This window comes from Colobus angolensis, unplaced genomic scaffold, assembly GCF_000951035.1.
Source record: "Colobus angolensis palliatus isolate OR3802 unplaced genomic scaffold, Cang.pa_1.0 Scaffold22, whole genome shotgun sequence".
Lineage (NCBI taxonomy): Eukaryota > Metazoa > Chordata > Mammalia > Primates > Cercopithecidae > Colobus > Colobus angolensis.
Window position 1 is genome coordinate 17906 of NW_012115377.1, and position 14953 is coordinate 32858.

The following is a 14953-nucleotide window of genomic DNA, read 5'->3' on the forward strand; positions in this document are numbered from 1 at the left end:
GCGTCTCCAGGCCGGTGGGTAAGGCGGGCGTCGGGCCGCGGTGGGGGGACTGCCGGGCCGCGGAGCTCGGCTTTAGAGTGGAGGCCTGGACAGGAGGGGGCTACTCAGCTGGCTTCTCTGGACCAGACTAGGACCCCCTCTCCCCGGCCGCCGAGCTGACCCAGCGAGGGGGAAGGGACCTCCCAGTAGGAGGTGGAAGGTCCCAGGCTCTGTGGTGGGTGGGGGAGATGGGGAGCAGCTATACCAGCCCCCCAACCCCAGAACGAGGTGGGGGTGGAGGGTTCGGTGATGGGGGCAGCTTATCTCCCTGCGGCCACCCCTCCTTCCCTCCCTCGTCCATCTCCAGAAGATTATATTTAAATATCTCTTTTGTGCAAGGCAGGAGCTGGGCTCGCCCCTAAGAGGCAGTTTCCATGGCAACAACAATTGCCAGCTTCCGTGTGGTGAATCAGCGTTGCCATGGCAACCCCATCCTCATCTGCCCAAGGTGCTGGGAGGGGGGAGGAGGTGAGGGCCAACGGAGGTGGGGTGGGAGGGGTGGGGGGAGCAGGAGTCTGGAGCTCCTGCAGGTGCCCCCCCCATCTCTCTCCACCTCCCCTGGCACCCCCCTCCCAGCCCAGAAGCTGGTCCCATCTGGTTGAAACCATCTCCCTTCCTGCCTCCAGCCTAGCAGGGTGTGGTACCCAGGTGGAAAGGGCCCTGGTGTGTATGCATGGGGCACGTGGGGTGGGAAAGGGGTCCAGCTAGCTGGGTGGGGGAAGAGCATGGAAGTTTTCCTCTTCCAGGTGGTCAGGGTCCCTCTGAGGATGTGGCTGGGCAGTAGGAAGGTTGGGCTGGGAGGATTGGGGGTACAGGATCAGGGAGGCAGGGGCCTCTCGGGTTCTGGGGCCCCAAAGGCTGAGTTGAAATTGAGGAAAGCATATGTGCCCTAGACATACATTCAGGAAGGAGGGTGTCAGAATGGGAGAGGGTCTTAGAGAGGGGAGGGGACCCAGAGATGAGGAAGGGCCTCTGAAGCAGGAGGGGCTCAGAGAGAAGAGGGAAGCTGGGGGGCGGGTGGGAGGGGGAAATCCAGAGGGGTCGCTGAGGAAGGGAGTGTAAAATGAGGGGTTGCTCAGAGTGGAAGAGTGGGCATGGAGCTGGGATGGATCTTAGAGAAGGGGTCAGATCACAAGGGACAGAGCTCAGTGGGGAGACTTTGGGGGTCCAAAGATGGGGAGGAGGCCTTATGTATGGGAGTGGGTGGACAGATCACTGAATCTGCAGTCCAGAAACTCTCACCCACTCACCATGACCTTACACTAATAACTTCTGTCTTAGACAAATAACAGAAATCTCAATGTTGACATCTGTAGAATGGGGTGAAAATTACACCTGTCTCTGAAGCTTGTTGGGGAGCTATGCTGTGATTAGAAAACCTGGCATTTGACCAGGCACGGTGGCTCACCCCTGTAATCCCAGCACTTTGGGAGGCTCAGGCAGGCAGATCACAAAGTCAGCAGATCAAGACCATCCTGGCCAACATGATGAATTCCCATCTCTACTAAAAATAAAAAAAAAATAAAAAATAAAAAATTGGCTGGGCGTGGCAGCACGTGCCTGTAGTCCCAGCTACTCGGGAGACTGAGGTAGGAGAATTGCTTGAACCCGGAAGGCGGAGGCTGCAGTGAGCCAAGATCGTGTCACTGCACTCCAGCCTGGTGACAGAGTGAGATTCCATCTCAAAAAAAAAAAAAAAAAAAAAGAAAAGAAAACCTGGCACTTTTTCAAGTGCATTCTCTGCTGAAACTCAAAAGTCAGAAGATTAGAAAGAGCACTCTGGAACCCATAGGGCTCAGGGGATATGGGGATCTATTTCAAGTTTTTCTGACTTGGAAAAAGGTCTGAGAGTAGCACTCATTCCCATTCCAGACGCCTTTCTCTGTTGGTGGAAGTTGGCTACTTCCTTCTGGCCCGTTCTGTTCAGCATGTTTCTCTAGTTCCTCCATGTGTCCTTACCCATGTGGGGAGATGCCGTAGTCCCCTGTCTGGAGAGAGACAGAGCAAGACATAGACACTTCCGGCCTGAGGGAGAGGGAGGAAGGAGCCCAAAAGAGTGGGAAGAGTCCCAGCATGGGGGCTTTTAAGATGGGTTTTGAAGGTTGAGTAGGGGTTTGCCACAGACATCAGGTTGGGAGAAGGATTGTGTCCCAGGACCAGTGGAGATGCAAATGCCTCCCCAGTTCTCACATCCCTGGAGCCTGTTCTCAAATATCCAAAATAGCTCATACCTAGGACTTGGTATGTTGTGAGAGTTGGTGCAAGGGAGAATTTTTTGTTTCATTAAATATCATTTTCAATACCTGGGGTGTAGGACAAAAGTTTCTAGAACAATGAATCCAGATGGCAGGCTGGTCCACTCGGGTATGTCCCTACCCAAAGCTCCTGGCATGACCCCACCCGAAGCTCCTGGGAGATATGGCTAAATGTAGCTACTTTGGTGTATCAGTCAGCACTGCTGAGTAACAAACTACTCCAGTCTTTGTATTTGTTCTTGATTCTGCAAAGCTTGGTCTAGGCTCAGCTCGATGGTTCTTCTGTTGGTTCTCTTGGGGTCACTCAAGCAGCTGCAGTCAGCTGAGACTTGACTGGGCTTAGCTGGGTCAGGGTGGCCTCACTCCCATGTGCTGACTGTCAGAGAGGCCTCTGTCTCCATGAGGCCCCTCCTCCTCCTGGGCTTATCCACCTGGCAGTCTCAGGGTTCCAAGAGTGGAAGCTGCAAGGTCTCTTGAGGCCTAGGCTCAGAATTCCCACAACTTAACTTCCACCACATTCTATGGGTCACAGCAAGTCACTTGGCCAAGTTCAGGTGCCAGGAGTGGGAAAATAGACTCCAGTTCTTGATGGTAGGAACTGCAAAGTCACGTCATATAAATGGACTGGAGGAACTGGGCCTATCACATTTGGGGAAGCAAGGAGGCTTCCTGGAGGAAGGGATATTGTTGGGTTTTGAGGGCTAAGAGTTCGCCACACAGTTTCTGCTGTAGGCGGGACCGTGTGTCATTTGCTTTGACTGGGGTGTTAGTAGGGTGGTGGGGTGCTGAGGGCTGGTGGTGGGAGGTGGGCAGGGCTGTCCCACAGAGCTCAGGCAAAACCCCCGCCCACCACAGCCCCACTGCTGAGCTTGACTTTTCCCTTCCCCCTCTCTCTGCAGATGGCGCGGCCAATCCAGGTGAAGCCTGCGGACAGCGAAAGCCGTGGAGGTAGTTGTCATCTCTCCGTGGCTGCCTGGCGGGGGGTTGGTGGAGGAATGGGAGAAGAAGGAAAATCTCTTCCTTCCTCTCTCCCCCAAAAGGGGCAGTGGCCAAGGCCTGTGGATCTGGGACTGGCCTCCCTGCCCCAAAGCATGCAGCAGTCGCATGCCTGCTCACACACCCCTTGGTGGGGGGAAGAGGCAGGTTCCAGAAAGCAGAAGGGGCCATGTCCATAGTCCCAAGGGAGGATGCGGGGTCTAGCCAGGTCCAGCTGCCTTCCCCTGAGTTTCAAATACCCCACTCCCTCCAGGGTACCATAATTGGGGGGCTTCAGACACAGACGATGGGGGCCTGAAGGGCTGTGGATTGCTCTCTGGGGTCTCTGTGTGCAAATGTGTTTGTGTGTTTGTGCATGCTTAAATGTGTGTGTATGAGTGTGCACACCTGGCATGCCTGTGTGCAGATGTGTGTGAGTACATGCACTTGTGCATTTGTGTTTCTGCAGCTGGTGCACATAAGCACACATGTGTGGTGTGTGGTGGGGATGCCTTCCTGCCTGTGTGTATGTGCGTGTGCCCGGCTGGTGCATGGGTGTGTTTGCACATATGTGCGTGACTGTTCTAGGCTGGGCATGTGGGCAGACATGCAGGCTGGGGCCAGTGGTGTTTGTGTGGGGCTGGACCTTGGTGTCAGGGCGTGCCCATGGCGGGGGCATACTCGGCTGTTCCCATGGGACCCAAAGTTAGTCATTCTTGGAAATTTGTATATTTCCTCTCCATCTCAAGCAGAGACTGAAAGAGGGCAGCCAGACTTGGTTGAGTGGAGGTGTGGGGCAGGAGTGTTAGGACGCCTAGGTATATGTAGGAGCCCACTAAAGGCCCTCTGGGATGGGAGCCCCTTTCACACTCTCCACCCTGGCTGCCAGCGTGGGACAGGGAGTAGCGAGGTAGGGTCTGTATGTCTCCATCTTTGTCTCTATTTCTCTGTCTCTCTCTCCATCTCCCTCTGTATCTCTTTCTCCTTTGTATCTTCTCTGTCTCTTCATCCCTCTTATTCTCTCTCCGTCTCACACAGTCTCTCTCGCGCGTGCTCTCTCTGATCTGTCTCTCTCTCTCCCTGATTCTCAGTCTCTCTGCTGGTTTCTCTCTCTCCCTCCCAACCCCATGAGTGACAGCTGCCGAGAGCGGTTTCCATAGTAACCCAGCTCACCGTCCCTGGGAGATGAAGCCACCGCGTTCCCCATTACCAGGGAGCATGCAATTACCCAAGGGGGCAGAGCTCATACAGAAGAGGCTGGCCCAGCCCAGCCCCACCCGTCAGGGGGTCCAGCCTGCCAAGGCCCCTGGTCCTATGAGCACGTGAACCCTCACTCTATCCCACAAATGGTGACTGCCTGGCCCCTCTTGATCCCGACAAAGTTGGGCAGGGGCCTCTGCTGGGCACCATGAAAGTGCGGGGATCATCAGTGCCTACCTCCGCCTGGCAGGTCCGGGGGGCAGACAGAAAGACAGACGGGACCCAGGCCCGGCGAGGCAGCTCCTACTCCTAGTACTCGGTGCGGGCTCTCTGAGTGCACCAGAGGGAAAGGTCATCTCCGCCTGGAGGGGGAGCAGTGGAGCAGAGACCCCAGAAGACTGCAGGGAGGGCATTTCAGGCGGGGGCGCCGCCTGGGCAAACGCCTGGAGATGGGACCGTGCAGGGCCCGTGGCAGGGTGGAGAGATCCGGGGCAGGGAAAGGGCGCGGTTGGGTCCTCCCTCGCACGCGCGGAACCGGAGCCGGCAGGGCTCGGGCGCCGCGTCTTCCTGCCCTGCCGCCTCCACTCTGCTGGAGGGAGGGAGGAATCCCGGAGGCCCTCCCGGAGGCCGGGGACTCGGCTGAGGTGGGTGTCGCCGCCCACAGGGGACCGGAAGCTGTTCGTGGGGATGCTGAACAAGCAGCAGTCGGAGGAGGACGTGCTGCGGCTGTTCCAGCCCTTCGGGGTCATTGACGAGTGCACCGTGCTCCGGGGGCCCGACGGCAGCAGCAAAGGTGACTGGCGGGTGCCCGGTCGGGACTGCGAGAGGGGCGGGGCTAGATCTGGGGGCGGGGTCTGTGGGGAGGGTGGGGCCTGCAGCATGGGGAGGAGCTGGCTCTGGGGCGGGACCCTGGGGAGGGGCGGGACTTCTCCAGGGGTGGAGTCTGTGGGTGAGGCTGCAGGGGCGGGGCCTTGGAGAGGAGAGGAATTGTAGGGGCGGGACCTGGGGAGGGGCTGGGGTTGCAGGGTGGGGAGGAGCTGGCTCTGAGGATGTAGCCCTGGAGAGGCCCCAGGCTTCTCCAGAGGTGAAGTCTGTGGGTGAGGCTGCAAGGGTGAGGTCTTGGGTAGGGGAGGGGCTGCAGGGAGGGGTGAAATACATAGGGTTAGGAAGGACTGGCTCCAGGGGGAGGGGCCCTGTGAAGGGTCGGGGCTGAGCATGTAGGGGGTGGGGCTGGCCAGGTGGGGCGGGGCCAGGCCCATAGGAGGCTGGGGCTCGTGGGGAGGGGCTGGTTCACAGGGGTGGTGTGGAGCGCAGACTGTTCCCGCTTGATCCTACCGGCATGCTCTCTCTGCATGCTGGCTCTGGGGACGGGCCCTGAAGAGGGGAGGGGCTGCGGTGGGGTGGGCGGAGATGCAGAGGCGTGGCCTTGAGATGGGGCGGGGTCTTGAGGAAGGGCAAGGCTTCTCCAGGGGCTGCCTGTGAGTAGGGATGCAGGGGCGTGGCCTTGTGTTGGGGTGCGGCCTGGGGGAGGGGCGGGGCTTCTCCCCGGACAGAGTTACCTGTGCCCTGTGGTCTCAGATTCCTCCACCTGACTGTTCATAGAACTGTTTCCTCCTGGTTCTGTCTGTATGATTTGTCCATATGACTGACTGGTGGTCTCTGGTTGTGTCTGCTTGTCTGGCTATCTTCCTGCCTGAGAGTCTAAATGATGGTGTCTGTCGGTCTCTGTCCACAGAGCTCATCACCTGGGACCGACTCCACTCTGGTCTTTCTTACCTTACTAGAACTGAATGTGTCCGATGGTTTCAGACCATTGCCTAGTTCTTCATTTTTAAAACTGAGGGCTGGGCGCTGTGGCTCACACCTGTAATCCCAGCACTTGGGGAGGCTGAGGTGGGTGGATCACGAGGTCAGGAGTTCAAGACCAGCCTGGCCAAGATGGTGCAACCCGTCTCTACAAAAAAATACAAAAATTAGCTGGGCATGGTGGCAGGCGCCTGTAATCCCAGTTACTTGGGAGGCTGAGGCAGAGAACTGCTTGAACCCCGGAGGCAGAGGTTGCAGTGAGCTGAGATCACGCCACTGCACTCTGGCCTGGGCAATGGAGTGAGACTCCAACTCCAAAAAAAAAAAAAAAATTGAGATGTCTTTCACATCCCACCATATTCACCCTTTTAAAATGTACAGTGAAGTGCTTTTTTTTTCTATTCATAAAGCTGTGTAACCATCACCACTATGTAATTCCAGAACATTCCACCCCTCCCCCTACAATATGGTTGGCCCTTCCATAGTAATCTACCAGTCTGGAGCCAGGTCCAGTGACCTCTGTCTGTTCTATGGACTTTGTCCGTGGGACTGTGTATGCATTCGCCTGTGTCTGGTGGTCTCTGTGTATGTGACTGTCTGTCTGCATTAGCCTGTGTCTGGTGGTCTCTGGTGGTGGTCTGTCTGCTTGTGTGGCTCTGTCTGGGTCCGCTCAGGTCTGGCGGTTGATAATTTCCATCTGTCTGGCTCTGGTCAGAAGGGTCTGTCTGGACCTGCACATGTCTCTGTGGACTCTGCCCATAGGACAGTGCGTCCAGCGGTCTGTCAGTTTAACTCCACATATCTGATCGTAATTATCTGGACCTTGGTCCCTGTCATTTGTTCTGATGGATGGGACCTCCTCCCTGATGGTTCCCAGCCTTGAACCATCCATCTGGTTGTGTGCTTCACAAACTCTGTGACTGACCGTCTAACCCGCTACCTAGATGGCTGACTGACTTTCTGCTGGACTGAATGAAGAAATGGCGGGCTGACTGGCTGTGTGGGTGACCGGCTCTTTGTCTAACTCTGTGGCTGTCTGTCTGTGTGATTCTCCTCCATTCTGACCCTTGATCTGGCTGATTGTCCAGCTGTCCGTCTGAGCAAATGGCTGACTGTCTCTCTGTTATCAACTCTCTCTGGCTGCATGTGTCTGACACTGGCCGTGTAGGTCTCTCTGTCCCCTCTTCTGTGGCCCCCACTCAGCCAGTCCTGTGACCCCATCACCCTCTTCTCTTGGAGCAGGCTGTGCTTTCGTGAAGTTCTCCTCCCACACGGAGGCGCAGGCGGCCATCCACGCCTTGCATGGGAGCCAGACCATGCCGGTGAGTTGGAGCTGCCCTTGGCCATGGGGGTGGGCATGGGAAAGGGGTGAGGGGACAGGGATGAAACAGGCCATATTCCTACTGTTGCTGTCACCCAGTAGCCCCGGCTGCCCTTCAGAGGGGGCACAGGTGGAGAAAGAGGCACAGTCCCTGGCTGTGGTCCCTGGAGTGGGTATATGCGTGTGAGTGTGTGCAGATGTGGAGGTGAGTATGCAAGCGAAGCTTATCCAAGCACACACATGGATGTATTACAAGTGTGTATGTGTTGGTGAGTGTGCATGTTTGGGTGTGAGTGTGCCTGAGAATGCATGCATGCGTGTGTGTGAGTGTGTGTTTGACTGTGTCATTACTACCAGGCGAGTGTTATGTAAGTGCTGTGTGCACCAGGGTTGTGTGTAAATATGTATGGAGAAGTGTGCCATTGGGTGCTAGTGTAGAGATACTGGTGCATGTGCATGTGTGTATGTGAGCACACGTGTGTGTTTCTGTGTGTGTGAGCATGTGTGTATGCCTGGACCATGGGGGAGGAAGCACATGTGTGTGCATCTGCAGGTGCATTTGCGGGCAGTTGTGTGTGTGTGTGTGCCTGAGTGTGAGTCAGTATTGTGGGTGATTGTGTACGTGTGTGAGTGTATGCAGGTCTGAATATAGGTTGTGAGTGTGTGAGTGTGTATATGTGTACATGTAAGGATGTTCTAGAGGGGATGACACCTGGGCTGGATTTGCTGAGGCCAGGAGAGGCCCTAACAAGAAGAAAGGCTGCAAGGTAGCAACAGGTAGCCCAGAGGAGCCATAGAAGATGGGGCCGCAATGTGAGGGTGAGAAGCCTGGACTTTCTCCTGCGGCAGTGGGGAGTCACAGATGGTTTCGAGCAAGAGAGGAGATGGGCCAGGTCGGTTGCAAATATCCCTTTGGGGCCAATGTAGAGGATGGGCAGGGTGCAAGACTGGAGGCTGGGAGGCCAGGGAGGAGGCTGGGCCAAGGTCCAGCTGAGGGAGGAAGAGGCCTGAGCTGGGGCCTAGTGGACAGGGAGGACGGCTGATCAGAAAACAGACAGTAGGGTGAGAATGGATGGGGGGCATGTTGACTCACTGGTTGAGGGAGGGATGGGGACTGGGGACAGGTCCCAGGGTCTGCAGCAGTGAGAGGGTGGGGAGGACCAAGGAGGCATTGGGGACGGCCCTTCCCCTGAGGAAGGAGTCCCCAGGAGCCATTGTCCCTGCATACTCGTCTCCAAATCTGCTACAAGGAAGATGGGGCCTGAGAGGAAAAAGCCTCCTCCCTCAGCTCTCAAAACCCAGGGGAGGGGCTTAGCTCAGCACAAGGGCAAGTGTTCCCCAGCTCAGAGATGTCCCAGGACAGGGCTGGTAGGCGTCTGGAGGAGTGAGTTCTCTATCAAAGGGGGCATGTGAGTGAAGACAGGGAGGCTACAGGGTGCATCCTGCTGGGAGCCAGCTCATCAGGGAGGAGCTGGTCGAAGGGAAAAATATTTTCCTTCTTCAGCCTGAAAGTTGGGGTGTGAGCTGGTTTCTGGGGAGTGGGAATGGCCTCCTGGGCCCCTGACCCCAGGCCTCTCTCTCTTTTTTTTTTTTTTTTTTTCTTGAGATGGAGTCTCGCTCTGTCACCCAGGTTGGAGTGCAGTGGTGCGATCTTGGCTCACTGAAACCTCCACCTCCTGGGTTCAAGTGATTCTCCTGCCTCAGCCTCCCAAGTAGCTGCGATTACAGGCATGTGCCACCGCGCCCGGCTAATTTTTGTATTTGTAGTAGAGACAGGGTTTCACCATGTTGGTCAGGCTGGTCTGGAACTCCTGCCCTCAGGTGATCCACCCACCTTGGCCTCCCAAAGTGCTGGGATTACAGGCATGAGCCACCGTGCCCGGCCACCGGGCTTCTCTTGACACTGATAACAGGACCTGTTGCAGCGTCCTGACTGCACAGACAGACACTCCCTTGCTCACCGCTGCTTCGACTGCCCAGGGCTGCCTGTTGGTGGATTTCAGCCCAGCCCTGTGGCACCTGGACAGCCATGGGGTGGGATAGCAGTCACATGGGTTTCTGTCTGTGCTTCAGCAAAGCAGGGCCCCCTGTCCCCACCAGTGGCTACTGTCCGCTGTCCACTGGGTGGGTGGGTGACAGGTTCATCTGCCTGCACAAGGCACAAAAATCCAGGGCTGGAGCTGGGTGTGGTGGCTCATGCCTGTAATCCCAGCACTTTGGGAGGCCAAGGCAGGTGGATCACTTGAGGTCAGGAGTTCGAGACCAGCCTGGCCAACATAGTGAAACCCCGTCTCTACTAAAAATAAAAAAACTTAGCTGGGCGTGGTGGCACATGCCTGTAATCCCGGCTACTCGAGAGGCTGAGGCAGGAGAATCACTTGAACCTGGGAGGCGGAGGTTGCAGTGAGCAGAGATCGCGCCATTGCACTCCAGCCTGGGCAACAAGAGCGAAACTAGTCTCAAAAAAAAATCCAGGGCTGAACTCCCTTGAACTCCCTGCTAGAACTCCCTGCTAGCTCCGGGGAACGGGGAACAGAGTCGGGATCATCTACTTGTACTGCGTCGTTCCTCTCGTGTGGCTGGAGTCTCACCTCTTCTCAGGTGTGGGTGGGAGGTGGAGGGTCACCCGTCTGTGCCCCAGTTGTTCCTCTCTGGAGACTGGAGTTTCAGGTGTGCCCACCCGAGCTCGCCGTTTTCCTTCGGAAACTGGCTTCTCGCCTGTTCTCAGGTGAGCTGAAGTTATAGGTGTCTCCATCTGTGCCTCCCTGTTCTTCTCCAGCGGCGGGATTCTCCATCTGTTTTGAGTGTGTGGCTGACAGTCAGGGCCCCCACCTGTGCCCCATCACAGCCCCCCTAGACCTGGGCGCTGCACCTGTGCAGATACTGCTGGGTCCAGGATGCCGATCTCCACGCGGTCCTCACTGTGGCCCTGGCTCCTGGGGCTAGGGGCCCGTGGACATGGCTGACAGCCACTGGCATTATGCCCCTCACCCAGGGGGCCTGAGCTAACATGAATCCAGGGACCCCAGAGTCCTGGCTACCTCCCAGCCCGTTTCCCTCCCTGCTCACCGCTGCCCCTGCAGGGAGCCTCCTCCAGCCTGGTGGTCAAGTTCGCCGACACGGACAAGGAGCGGACGCTCAGACGCATGCAGCAGATGGTGGGCCAGCTGGGCATCCTGACGCCGTCCCTCACACTGCCCTTCAGCCCCTACAGTGCCTACGCCCAGGCTGTGAGTGATCCAGGGGCGGCTTCGGGGGTCCGGCTCTGTCTCTCTCCATCTCCGTCTACTCTCTGTCGGGGGCTCCTGCCTCTTGGCCCATCTTCCGCCTCTCCCTCCATCTCCCTGACTCAGGGTCCTCTCCTGGCGTGGCTGAACCCCAACTCCAAATTGAGACTAAGCTCAGACCGAGCTCCTGAATCCAGAACACTGAGCCCTAATCTCACATTAACACCCAGTCTTGGACCGAGCCCCAGAACCTGGCTATGCCCCACATCTAAATTAGGCCCAATTCTGGCTGAACCTCCAAATCCAGACTGACCCCAAACTGAGACCTGACCTGACCGAGCTCCACCCTGGCTGAGACTTGATCCCAAGTTGAGCCCCAGCTCCTGACTGAACCCTGATCCCAGGCTGAGCCTCAATTTCCAGCTAAACCCTCATCCTAGATGGAGCCTTGATCTCAGTCTGAGTCTCACTTCCTAACAGCCTTTATCCTAGACTGAGCCTTGGTCCCAGGCAGAGCCTCACTTCTTAACTGAGCCCAGATCCTAGACGGAGCCTTGATCCCAGGCTGAGTCCCAACTCCTGACTAGATTGAGCCCTGATCTCAGCCCGACCCTCACTTCCTAACTGATCCCTGCTCCCAGGCTGAGCCTTGATCCCGGGTTGAGCTCCAATTCTGATCTCAGCCTGAGCCAAGATACCAAACCTGACCTCCTCACTAGTAACCGGGGGACCAAACCTCCACTCAGAAGCCATGATCTCAGGGGAGATGTCACCCCAACTGTGACATCTCTTCACCCCCAGCTCATGCAACAGCAGACAACAGTCCTGTCCACCTCGGGCAGCTACCTGAGTCCCGGCGTGGCCTTCTCACCCTGTCACATCCAGCAGATAGGCGCCGTTAGCCTCAATGGGCTGCCTGCCACACCCATCGCTCCTGCCTCTGGTGAGCCTCCTCCAGGCGCCCAAGGATGGGTGGGTTGGGCCAGAGCCAGACTGGCCTCCCCATGACCCTCTTCCACTCTGCAGGGCTGCACTCACCCCCGCTGCTGGGCACCACCGCCGTGCCTGGCCTCGTGGCTCCCATCACCAATGGCTTTGCAGGTGTTGTGCCCTTTCCAGGTGGGCACCCCGCCCTGGAAACCGTCTATGCCAATGGCCTTGTGCCCTACCCAGGTAACTTGGGGCCTAGGAGACTGGCGGGGAGTAGAGATGGTGTTTCTGGAACAAGTATGAGTCCCTACGTCACGTGCCCAGGGAACAGAAGGGCAGGAAAAAGGGTGTCTTGGCTGAGCAGATAAGAGCTGTGAACACAGGAAGGGAGGCCATGGCAGGGCAGCAACACATTAAAACGGTGCATCTGGATGTTTCTGGGCTTAAATTCCAGTTCAGTGACCCTGGATGGGCTCTTTATGTCCCTGAGCCTCAGTTTGCTCATCTGGGAAATGGGGCGGATAACATCAGTAGCCTCATGAGGTTGCATCGACAATTTAATCCGTGTGCAAAAGCCTTCACACAGGGTCTCACTCCGTCGCCCAGGCTGCAGTGCAGTCTCACAGTCTTGGCTGACTGTAACCCCCGCTTCCCAGGTTCAAGTGATTCTCCTGCCTCAGCCTCCCAAGTAGCTGGGATTATAAGCGCATGCCACCACGCCCGGCTAATTTTTGCATTTTTAGTAGAGACGGGTTTTAACCATGTTGGCCTGGCTGGTCTCGAACTCCTGACCTCAGGTGATCCACCCACTGCTCCCAGCCCATACATCTTAATTATTCATCTGTCTTATTTGGAGAGATATCAATGCCTGGATTCATTCATTTATTCATTCAATGCAGAGTGAATGATCCACTTATGTGGGCTGCACCTGCTTTCATGAAGCACCGGTCCTTCCTTTCTCTATGCTACACATACAATTTTAGGGCAGACATCTTCCAACATCTAATTTATGTGAAGTAAGTTATCTGTCTTTCCACCATGTAAGATAATTTGTTTCTAACTTTTTAGTTTTTTTTTTTTTTTTTGAGACGGAGTCTGGCTCTGTCGCCCAGGCTGGAGTGCAGTGGCCGGATCGCAGCTCACTGCAAGCTCCGCCTCCCAGGCTTACGCCATTCTCCTGCCTCAGCCTCCCGAGTAGCTGGGACTACAGGCGCCCGCCACCTCGCCCGGCTAGTTTTTTGTATTTTTTAGTAGAGACGGGGTTTCACCGTGTTAGCCAGGATGGTCTCGATCTCCTGACCTCGTGATCCGCCCGTCTCGGCCTCCCGAAGTGCTGGGATTACAGGCTTGAGCCACCGCGCCCGGCCTTTAGTTTTAAATTATTTTTATTTGTTTAGTTTTAAAGACAGTGTCTCACTATGTCGCTCAGGCTGGAGTGCAGTGGCATCATCACAGCTCACTGCAGCCTCCATCTCCGGGACTTAAGCAATCCTCCCACCTCAGCCTTCCTTGTAGCTGGGACTACAAGCATGCACCATCACACTCAGCTAATTTTAAAATTTTTGTACAGACCGGATCTTGCTATGTTGCCCAGGCAGGTCTCAAATTCCTGGGCTCAAGCAATCTACCCACCTTGGCCTCCCAAAGTGCTGGGATTATAGGTGTGAGCCACTGTGACTGGCCTTAACATTTTATTTTGAAATGATTGGAGGGTCACAGGGAGTTACCAAAATACCACAGTGCAGTCCAAGGTACCCTTCACATAGCTTCCCTGATGCCAACAGCTTATCTAATCATAGGACACTGTCAAATCCAGGAAACTAACACTGGCGCCATACAATTAATTCAACTTCAGACCATATTCAAATTCACCATTTATTTATTTAGCAACAGAGTCTCACTCTGTCACCCAGGCTGGAGTGCAGTGGCATGATCTCCGCTCACTGCAAGCTCTGCCTCTGGGTTCACACCATTCTCCTGCCTCAGCCTCCCACGTAGCTGGGACTACAGGCGTCCGCCACCACGCCTAGCTAATTTTTTGTATTTTTAGTAGAGATGGGGTTTCACCGTGTTAGCCAGGATGGTCTTGATCTCCTGACTTCGTGATCTGCCTGCCTTGGCCTCCCAAAGTGCTGGGATTGTAGCCATGAGCCATCATGCCTGGCCTTGATTTTTTTTTTTTTTTTGAGAAATGAGGGTCTTGCTATGTTGCCCAGGCTAGTCTCAAACTCCTGGGCTCAAGCGATCCTCCTGCCTCGGCCTCCCAAAGTGTTGGGATCACAAGCCTGAGCCACTGCACCCAGCTGATTTCACGACTTTTTGCATGCACTCTGTGCACGTGTATGTGTGTGTGTGCAGGGGTGGTTAATTGCCATTTTGTCACAGATACAGACTTGTGTATCTCCCACAATGAAGATACAGAACTGCTTCTTGCCCACGAAGTGAAATCCTTCCTGCTACGCATTTGGAGTCACAGTCACCACTATCCCCTGCCCTCTAGCACACTGTCCATTCGAGCAGAATTTTTTGGTTGAATTTTTCCCCAGAATCATCAGCTTTGGTGGCCTGGACAACCTCTTCCCTCCCCTTACCCCTTTCCCTAGCGGTAGCAGGAAGGCTACAGCTGGATGGGGGAGCCAAGGGTGTCTGGTGAGCAGACTCATGTGGAGAGGGAGACGGGGCGGGGGATGGGGGCAGGTGGTGATCTGAGGTGGAGGCTGAAGTCCTGGAGAATCCAGGGAGAGGAGTGAAGGGTCCTCTTGGGAGGCAAAGGGGTCGGGACGGGGAGAGGGAGGTGGGGGCGATGGTGAACTCTCTCTGAAGTCCGAGAAACCCGGATTCCAGTACAGCTTCTGCCATTTGCTCTCTGAGTGGCCCTGTGCAAGTGGCTTCACATTCCTCGGCCTCAGCTTCCTGGTCCTACAGAGGGTTTAGCACTGAGGTGAAGCTGGGCGGGGTGTTTGTTGCTGTCCTTCCGGCTGTTAAGGATCGGGGGTGGATGGAAGACTTCTGCTGCCCCCGCCCTACTCAGCCCATCTGTCTGCCCGCAGCTCAGAGCCCGACTGTGGCCGAGACACTGCATCCTGCCTTCTCCGGAGTCCAGCAGTACACAGGTAGGAGGCAGCCCGCGTGCCCGCGCTGTGGGCCCTGGCCCCGCCCCCAAGCCCTCCCCGCAAAGGCCATGATCACACCCACTCCTG

General features: G+C 56.1%; 1 protein-coding gene across 1 annotated transcript in view; it reads left to right on the top strand.

The window, feature by feature from the left end:
• Nucleotides 1-6: 6 nt before the first annotated feature.
• CELF5 (CUGBP, Elav-like family member 5) overlaps nt 7-14953 on the top strand; it is a 36616-nt gene continuing 21669 nt past the window's right edge. Inside the window, exons 1-8 of the mRNA XM_011943429.1 lie at nt 7-18; nt 3194-3245; nt 5134-5262; nt 7518-7597; nt 10680-10826; nt 11625-11766; nt 11850-11996; nt 14804-14866. Of these exons, the coding sequence (XP_011798819.1) occupies nt 3194-3245; nt 5134-5262; nt 7518-7597; nt 10680-10826; nt 11625-11766; nt 11850-11996; nt 14804-14866 (760 nt within the window). The 5' untranslated portion in view covers nt 7-18. The remainder of the gene's footprint in view (nt 19-3193; nt 3246-5133; nt 5263-7517; nt 7598-10679; nt 10827-11624; nt 11767-11849; nt 11997-14803; nt 14867-14953) is intronic.